At 44.3% G+C, this 10,287-nt stretch overlaps 1 protein-coding gene across 1 annotated transcript; it reads right to left on the bottom strand.

Annotated features, from left to right (window-relative positions):
• Positions 1 to 8,681: 8,681 nt before the first annotated feature.
• Positions 8,682 to 10,065, bottom strand: LOC146813406 (olfactory receptor 5AR1-like). The gene is made up of 2 exons (XM_085615422.1): positions 9,805 to 10,065; positions 8,682 to 9,683 (listed from the first exon to the last, which is right to left on the bottom strand). The coding sequence occupies exons 1-2, from the start codon at positions 10,063 to 10,065 to the stop codon at positions 8,682 to 8,684; spliced, it is 1,263 nt and encodes a 420-aa protein (XP_085471548.1).
• Positions 10,066 to 10,287: the final 222 nt, after the last annotated feature.

Genomic DNA, 10,287 nt, shown 5'->3' with positions numbered 1-10,287 from the left:
CTCTCGGGCGAATGTGCCCAACCTCCTGGAGCCCTGGCTGGGATCCAGGAGGTAAATTAGCCCTCATCGGGATTTCCAGGGCAGCCGGGCCATCTGGTCGCCCCATTGGAAAGCATTGTGTGCGACCAAATGGCTGAGGGGAAAGGTGCGGCCAGGACCGAAAGCACTCCCATCTGCATGCCCCAAGCCTTCGCGGTAGTACTCCTGCCTGCCCACGCAGGGCTCGGGGGCTCCGCTTCCCGGGGGCTCGGGGGCTCTGCGTCCTGGAGGGCTCGGGGACCCCGGCTGGGCCTCAGGCACGGGGAGGACCTCCGGAGCTCTCAGGCCCGGACGCCCAGGGTAGGACTGCTTGGGACCCATGGAGCCCGTCCCGGGCACTTTTGCCACGCTGTGGGCCAGAGGAGGGAGCCCCCGGATGGAGGGAAGGTGTTGACCGGGCATAGCCCATCTGGTCCCCAGCAGAGAACCGCCAGCCCGGGAGGGGTGTTACGGCGTAACCTGCCCCTACTAATCCGGAGGAAGGATACCCTCCTTTCTGGGAACCCGTGCGCACTGCGAGACACAGGGGACCTTAGGCCCGGACAAGCCCGACCTCCTGGAGCCCTGGCTGGGATCAGACAGGCAAATGAGCCCCCATCGGGACTTCCAGGGCAGCACGGCCATCTAGTCGCCCCATTGGAAAGCGTTGCGTGTGACCAGATGGCCAAGGGGAAAGGTGCGACCAGATGGCCGGGACTGAAAGGACACCCACCCCAAGCAGAGCCTTCATGGTAGGGCTCCAGCCTGCCCAGGCAGGGCTCAGGGTCTCCCCCTCCCAGGGTGCTCGGGGACCCGGGTTAGGTCTCAGGCACGGGGAGGACCACCGGTGCTCTCGGGGTCCGGACGCCCGGGGGAGGACTGCCCAGGACCGATGGAGCCTTTCCCGGGCTCCATCGGCACGCCACGGGCCGGAGGAGGGAGCCCCCGGACGGAGGGGAGGTTTTGTCCGGGCATAGCCCATGTGGTCCCTGGCAAAAAACCGTCTGCCCGGGCGGGGTGTTCCGGCATACCCTGCCCCTACTAATCCGTAGGAAAGCTACCCTTCTTTCTAGGAACCCATGCACACCGCGAGACTCAGGGGACCCTAGGCCCGGATGCGCCTGATGTCCTGGAGTCCTGGCTGGGATAGGGGAGGCGAATGAGCCCCCATCGGGACTTCCAGGGCAGACCAGCCAACTGGTCGCCCAATTGGAAAGCATTGCATGCGACCAGATGGCAGAGGGGAAAAGCGCGACCTGATGGCCGGGCCCGTAGGAGGCCAATCTGCCCACCCGAGCATTCGCCGGAGGGCTCCTGCCTGCCCATACAGGGCTCTGAGACCCCGGCTGGGCCTCAGGCACGGGGAGGCCTGCAGGAGCTCTCTGGGCCCGAACGCCCGGGGGACGACTGCCCAGGACCGATGGAGCCTGTCCCAGGCTCCATCGCCATGCCACGGGCCGGAGGAGGGAGCCCCGGACGGTGGGGAGGTGTTGTCTGGGCCTAGCCCATCTGATCCCCGGCTGAGAACTGCCAGCCCGAGAGGGGTTTGGGCATACCCTGCCCATAGTAATCCAGAGGACAGCTACCCCTATTTCTAGTAAACCCGTGCGCACCCTGAGACTGAGGGGACACAAGGCATGGACGTGTCCGACCTCCTGGAGCCCTGGCTGGGATCGGGGAGGCAAATGAGCCCTCATCGGACTTACAGGGCAGCCCGGCCATCTGGTCGCCCCATTGGAAAGCATTGCGCGCTACTGATCCAACACATTCCCTACTGGACTTGCTCTAGATGGCGCTCCAACCTAAGGAATATTCCAACCCTTTCCCTACTGGACTTACTTTCGATCGCGCTCCAACATAAAGAATATTCCAACACCTTCCCTACTGGACTTGCTCTAGATGGCGCTCCAACATAAGGAATATTCCAACACCTTCCCTACTGGACTTGCTCTAGATGGGGCTCCAACATAAGGAATATTCCAACACCTTCCCTACTGGAGTTGCTCTAGATGGGGCTCCAACATAAGGAATATTCCAACACCTTCCCTACTGGAGTTGCTCTATAAGGCGCTCCAACCTAAGGAATATCCCAACACATTCCCTACTGGGCTTAATCTAGATGGCGTTCCAACATAAGGAATATCCCAAAACCTTCCCTACCGGACTTGCTCTAGATGGCGCTCCAACCTAAGGAAAGAATCGTTTTGGAATTATAGCGGTTCTCAAAAAATCGCTATTTGAGAATCTCAAAACTATTCTTTGATACATCTGGCCCTAAATAGGATCACTACAGTCCTTGGCGCACTCTGTAGGAAACCTTCTTTATCTAAGTGTGAACTAAGTAGTGAAGTTTGACAGAAAGGCCTTGACCCATTTCAGTACTGATTAAGCAGAATGCCTATAGATGACAAAGGATGTGTTTGTGCATGATGCAATTTTCCTTTCCCGTTTTAGGGAAAAAATTACTGAAAACCACTGAAGGAGTTGAGTGCAATGACATCTTTTATGAGTTTGTGGGCTTCATCATCCCAAGAATCTTTGTCACTCAGGGGAGGCCAGAGATCAGTGGTGAGTCAGTGTCTAAGGACTAGGCTTGCATTACTTATTAAGATGACAGTAGTGAGACCATGAAGGACCTCGCTTAGTGGGGTTGAAGCTCCTTATCTGTGATGTGATGGGTGGCTGACACACTTTGCAACCTTTGCACCGCAGGTGATTATAGAGTTTGAAATAGTTCTGGATTATTGATAATATTGAAAAAGTTAGCACCAGGCCAGGTCCAAACCCACAGTAGGTGGTGAAGCTTGAGGACTCTTCTGATTCTTTACTTATTGACAGAGTTTTACAATGACCCTCCATCTCACCTTGCAGTCATTCCGGTCACTAGAAGGAAGCCAGTCACGAGAGACCAGCCATATTGAGGCAAAAGAGAATTTAGACTCAAGGAATCACAAAATCTAGCCAACATGAGCTCATTTGGGCCACAAAAAACATTGAAGCAGTTGAAAAATACAGAGTCACCGTTGTTTTGGAAAACAATAATTCTGCTATTTTAATAGACTCTGTTAATCTATCAGTGCGATCCAATGTGTGTCGGAAGGCGGTTGGGTACTACTGGGGCAGAACTCCCTAAACTAATGGGAATTCAGTTATGGATGATGGCTCTGGATGTTTGAGTCTATATTTGCAGAGGAGGAAACAAGATAAATTCTGAATTACAAAAACACTGTTGCCCAGATTTACAAAATCTTTGCGTTACTTTTTTTTAGCAAAAGCACACTGCAAAACCTTCTGGTGGGATATACAAATCACCGTAAACCACAATTTGTGTTGGTTTGTAACCGCAAAAAGTGAAGTATGTAGTGCAATGTGTTGGTTTGTGTTAATTTGCACCCGGGAGACTTCCATGGGTGTTGCATGGGTTTCTTGTGCATCTACTCACAGAGGTTAATACAAATCCATATCAACAAAGACGTGTAGACATGGATTCCCCCCAAAGTCCTGCCTCTGCCTGAGGCTGTCATAATGAGGAGAAATATCTTTATTTCTCCTTGTTTCTTGCTGCATTCTACAGTGCACATATTTACATGTCAGAAATAGCTTCATAGGATAGTTTTGTGGAGGAAGGGATCCTTGTACAAAAGAAATATGCTGACCACAACGCAGAGACCCTTGTACTACTGTGTTGGAGCACGGCGCACCAGTGCGTGGAGAGATCAAACATGCACCATTTCTGTATAGATATGGCCTTGCTCTGCTCTCTCCAGCTCAGGATACGCAGTGCAGCAAGGTTGCTTGCTGCCCTGCGTTGAATGAACTATTTATAAATCTGGCCCTGTATGACACCAGTGGAGACCAAGAGACATCAACGCATCAGGAAGTAAATTGTCTGTGTACCCATTATGAAGATACCAGATCCGGGAGTAACTTGTAAGAGAATTTGTGGTGGTGTTGTAAACATTTGCCAAAACAAATGACTCTGTAGCCTAGCATAGGCATCATAAAAACGTCAGTGGGAGTTTCTCATCTCTAATTGTCATTAACAGGCCCACTGGGCCCTCAGCCTTTCAATGCAACTGTTTTGCATCCCACAAGAGCTCTCATCCTGTTGCCCTTTAAACTGCAACCTTTGAGGCTCACACACTATCTGGGTCCTGGCAGAAAACAATATTGCCAAAATCAAAGATTAAGGTGTCTCATTCAGGATCCAGGGACAATATATTGTACACCCTTCCTGAACCCTGTTTCAACAAAGACATGGCAAGGGTGCAATGAAGGCTTCTTTCTATTTTAGAGGGTGACTTGGGCACTGTTATCTGCAGTCTGAAATCTTCTCCCTCCCCCCTCAGGCAGACAATAAACATCTGACAAGGACCACACAGGTGGTGGTTCTACCAACCTGTCACCTCTGTGTTAGTCTGTTCTTTCAGGAGCGTTCCACTTTTTAAATCAGCCACTGTCTCAAAGTTGTTTGAGCAACCCTACTTGGACCAAAGGTCTTTCAAATGATTTCACTATTTCCTCACACCCAGCTCCTGCTAAACAAGTGAAACTTTAAGTTAGTAAAACAGTTCTCTTTTTTTCTGGAGCATTCAGTATTGGAAATCCTGCAGACTGCTTCTCTACCCGGAGCACTGAGTCAGTTTTGTTGGTGGCACCTGGGCATCTCAAAGCAGTTTTGGATGTTGAGAGTGTATTTGCCTTGATACTGGTGGATCTGTCCTCAGCTCGTGACACAAGCATTTAAAGCGTTTTTTTCTGTTTTCCAGAAGGGTTCTCACTGCTTCTCATTCTACATAAACCCCATACCATCACCCCCTAAGTTGTGGTTAATCACAAGGCTAATTGCTCAGCGTGGTTATTTTCCACACCAGTGTGCACAACTTACCACATGTGATCGATGGCAACATGTAAAAACTAATTTCACAGCTGCAAACTCTCCGATTCGGAGTTTACAACTTCAACAATGCTATCTGCAATATACTAAACCAATTTTAGGAGTCAATCACTTTTTCTGACTGCTAAAATATATTTTAAAAATGAATATGGAATTGCTGTCTGGATACAATGTGTTGTAGCGTGCCTTCCAACCAGCGATTCCTCTCCACATGGGGTAATGGAAATAGTGGTCATAAACCATTGAAAAGTTACCACGCTCCAAAAAGTTCATTAGGGAGTAGGCAATGGTCCACAAGACTACTGGCAATTCTCAAACAATTTGTTTTTAAGAAGTGAACTTTTCTTTATACACAATGTCCTGTTTTTTTTAAGGAAAACTGGCTGCACTAAAAAAAAAGTGTAATTCATTTCAAATCTATCCAAGACATAGTGGTTGAGTCTGAATTAGCAACCTATCTAATGAATATTAATTAGGTTGGTCGGATTCGCCACTAAATCTGATTCAGTTTTATTTTTTACAAACCAACCTAATTTTAAATAGATTGCTCATAAACATATTTACCTGGGTGAATACAGCCTGATGCAAAGGAACCCTGAACTGCAACAATATGTATTCGCAGGATATGTTGCATTGTAGCTGTTCTGTTCTTATTATAGCTGGCAGAGGAAGCAATTTTTAATTCCCTTGTTAAAATCCCTGAATTTAAATTAAATGAGGCCAGCCTTGATGTACCTACAGATGCTTCCAACACATCATATTATCCTTTCAGTCCTAGCTTTTTACAAGAACCTTGGGTGTCTAGAAGATCGAGATTTGATTAATTGCCCCATTACTCACTATTTATTATGTAATTTTATCTTTATTTTTACGTCTCTGAATTCTGATAGCTAAGTTTTGGTTTTGTACTTTTTTTCCTTTACGGTGAATGTGTTGCTCAAATCAAGATTCTATGATGTCTTTAAGGCCTCAAAATTTGGTGCCGTATCGACCTGAATTCACCACTGAGCCATTGAAATCTTTGTTTACATGAAGTGGTCTTGTACTGTATCTGCACTTTAGGAAGGATAGATGATGTAGCTGGGAACAGTTACTCATTGGTTTAATGGATTATACTTGTATTTATAGGGGATGTGATTGAATCATACTATAATGTAATGGATAATGCATTTTACATGATGTTTATGTGTGATGTTTTCTGGCCAAATTTGACAGAATAAACAAATTTAAATATATAACATATGTTCAAGTCACAAAGTTTTTTTGGCTTCAAAATTGGCTATGCTATGAGCTGAGCTTCAAAACTGATCACACCTTTGACTTGGCACCTTAATCAGTTCAGTTGCAGAACTATTACACGTTATTCAATGTGCTTTAATGGTCTTTTCATTTGTAATTCGCTCCACTGCCCTTGTGACTAGGTCTGACCTATCTGCAACATTCTTCCTCTTATACCTTTCAACTGAGACCCTTAAAAGTGGTACTCAATGTTACCATTTCTTCATGCCTTGATTATTGTCATTTACTGTCCATGCGGATTCAAAGGTCAACTGTCCATATAATCCGAAATCTAACTTTGTGACTGATTATTGACTGAGCCTCTTGCTCAGCTCTACAAGGTTTGCTTCACACCCACGGTTGACACTAGTTCAATGCATCATGCTAGAATGTGAGAGACAGCTTTTAGTAGCCCCGCAGAACCCCACCAAATACATAGTTGAAGTGGCATCGATGCTTTTAAGTTGCTAACAGCCCGTAAAGAAGGTATTAAGGAAACAAACGTTTTTGCTCTGCTCAATCACACACACACACAGACAAGATGTGCTAAGAAAAAGACACTTTACTTAAAAAGCATGTTTGTTTCAACAGATGCACCCTGTTGCTCAGCACATCTAAAATACACATGCAGAACTAGAATACGATTCAAACAGCACAAATGCAAACAACGAAAATAAAATAAACATTTCTAAAATGGTTAAAATGTCATCTAAAAACCTAACACCCAAAAACCTATGCATTACACTAGAAGAGCACGTAGAGTAGCATAACTTGCAGATCGATTTTCTTAGGGAGGATGAGTGTATTGCATTCTTTGTTTATAGCAGAGTGCTGTAATTATCAGGAGACAAGCAGGCTTTGTTCCCTACGAAAGGCAAACACACATTTAGCACCAGCATCAACTCCTTCCGGGCTCGGTGTCAGCTATCAGTAGATACAATAGCAGAATGTCTTCTGGTCTAACAGTATCTTGATTGCTATATTCTGGGGTAAAGAACCTTTCCTGATAAGTGGTCAAGGGAAAGTCCTTTTATACTGTATCTTATTTGAGATGGAATTTGCAATGTCACCATGGGAATGCTTGAATATGATCAATAAGCATCAAGATGCTAGTCTATTCCTTTACACCTATAAAGTAAACATATGACAATTCAGACCACTATTTTGACTATTGTTCTATGTTTGACCTTGAACTTGAGATACTAAGGCACATGTTCCAGATTTATGTCGCATTAGGTATTTTGCTAATGTGTATATCTAAATGACTTGACACTTTCACAGTGCTTGGAAAAATAAGGACAGACAACATCTGCTTCAAAGACATACATGTTGATGATTCTGCAGAAATACAGAAAATGGTGTCATGGCCCACTTAAAATTGAGTCAGGCCTTATGACTTCATGCCATCCCCGGCTTGTACGTCTGAATTGTGGCATCAAATGGGTGGAAAAGGCTATGGGGATTTCTCTGATTAATAGAGAAATCCATGCTCTCAGATCATTGAATATAAGATTCTATACTTAAAATAATCATTATGATATTTATTATACATATGAAGCATAAACAATGTAACATGAATAATGTAAATTAATAAAAGCATGATTTTATAAAACAATAGGAATAAATGAAGTAAACTATATAATAATTCTTTCTTTAAGCCTTGCATGTTGCAAACAATAGAATATAAAAACGTTATAATATGCATTATCATAAAAACATTTACTTTAGCTAAGAGGGATGCATATTAGCAATTAAACAGATCAGGCATGATATTGACTATGCCAATAAAAGAATGCATTTTTGAAAACAAAAATCAAAAAACAGAACTAGTCTGTAAAAAATCTTCAGATCTTTGATAGGGAGTTAGAGTTGCGCTTTTAATCCTCATATTAGGGCATATCAATATCAGCCGGCATATGTGTATTCATTGTGAAATCCAGTAAATGCGTGCTTGTTGTTGTTGTTAGCTATAAAACATGAGATGGACCAGCACTTAGTTACAATTCCAAAGTACTCAGAGATGGTGAGAGTACTGTATTGAGAGGCTCGAATATTAATAGCGAGTCGAGCCAGTTGTCAAGCAAGTCGTCAAAGAGTGCCACTTGTACTCGATCCACCATAGTTCACATTTTGTATTATGGACAAGCCTTTTGCTCTATATTGTCTCTGGTGTGATTGCAACGGTTGTAGTAACATTTCCGTATTGAGGAAAGGCACCTGATCTCATTTTTGGTCCTTATAACACCTCTAGACCACATGTTCTTTCTTAAGGCTCTGTTAATTGGCTCTTCTGTCACTGAATTTCGTAGACCTCTGCTGAGCTGGTTATTATTTTGTAGCTTGCTGGCACAAATAAGCTCTTTGGGATATCAGTTCTCAGTAGAAAGAGGATGGTTTCCATTTCATTACCCAAAACATATTTGATCAAGTGGATCTAGTGGAGAACTTCTGTAAATTGTGAGCTCAAATTTGCATCAGAGTGTGCTCGCTACATCCTGCAAATAAAAGACACCCTATTTAAAAAAAATCCCTTCTGAACCCTGGTCATTGCACTTTTAAACTCTTTATTTCTCAGGGAGTAAATAATTGGATTTAACATTGGAATCACCCCAATATAAATCACTGAAAGAAATTTGCCTTGATCAAGAGAGTAGGAAGAGGTTGGTCTCATGTACAAGCAAAAAGTAACCCCATAATATAGGCTAACAGAGGTGAGATGGGAGCCACAGGTGGAGAACGCCTTGATTCTCCCAGTCTTGGAACTTATTTTGAATATGCTAGTGATTATGAAAACATAAGATATAAGAATTAGTAGAAGGCAGTTGAACCCAACAAAGACACCTTCAAGGAATATCACAATTTCAGTAATGCGGGTATCGCTGCATGACAGGGTTAACAGAGGTGTGACGTCACAAAAGAGGTGATTGATTTTCCTGGATCCACAAAAGAGGAGGTTGGAGATCAGCGCAGTAGTGGGGGCAGCAACTATAAAGCCTATTGCCCAGGCACTCATAGCTAGATGGATGCACAGTTCCTTGTTCATCATAACTGTGTATTGCAAAGGTTTGCAGATTGCAACATAGCGATCGTAAGCCATAATGGTCAGGATGAGGTATTCTGTAGTCCCAAAGGACATGAAGAAGTACAGCTGTGTCATGCAGCCACTGAATGAAATGGACTTATCATCAGACAAGAAGATGCTGAGCAACTTGGGGGCGGTCACTGATGTGTAGCAGATATCCAGCATAGACAGGTTTGTAAGGAAAAAGTACATGGGCGTGTGCAGGCGATAGTCGATGTATATCACTGTGGAAATTGTCACATTTCCAGAGAGGGCACAAAGATAGATCAATAGAAAAACTAAAAAACCAAAAAATTGATTAAACTGCAGTAGATTTGAAAATCCAAGGATGATAAAATATGAAATGGAAAGACTACAATTATTAAAGAGAGTCTGAATTTCTACATCCATTTTGACTTGTCCTATTACCTGCAGAAAAAAGAGAATACATGTTTTAATAAAGGAGACATGCAGTTAAACTCAAGAGTATTATACAACTCTTAGGACCAACAATGTTTCGCACTAAATCCAAATTGAGAGACACTCTTACCTTGAGACTGCCTTCTTTTTTAACACATTCTTCTTTAGCAGAGTATAAATAAGTAATGCATCCTTTCTTCTTTCTCTTGCTATGGATAGCTGTGATGCAGCCATCAGTGTCACTCAGTTCACTGTGAATGTGACTCCAGGGTATGATAGCGGCAGAGAGTGAATGCTGCATCTGCAGCCAGAAATCCCCAGACATTGGCCCTGGTTCTGCGGAGTTGGTACACTTGACGCACAGGAAGGATTCCCTGCCAGCTTTGCCCATGACTGGTTCCCAGGTTTGATGTGCTTGTGGCAACAGTAGCCCTGAATGGCTTCCAGTGGTGACAGGCTGATCTGTGCGTTATCCAAGGTGTAGGGCTAGGAGGAAGAAATGTGGTACGATGGAGGATCAAAAATGCCAGTTGAATCAAGAGTTGATATCATCACCTGCCATACTAAGCAAGGCACAATGCTGCTAAGATGGTGGGTGTGATTAAGTTATATT

The sequence above is a fragment of the Triturus cristatus genome, chromosome 7 (genome assembly GCF_964204655.1).
Source record: "Triturus cristatus chromosome 7, aTriCri1.1, whole genome shotgun sequence".
NCBI classification, from domain to species: Eukaryota; Metazoa; Chordata; class Amphibia; order Caudata; family Salamandridae; genus Triturus; species Triturus cristatus.
Note: the sequence above shows the minus strand (reverse complement) of the source record. Positions and strands in the feature narration are given on the sequence as shown.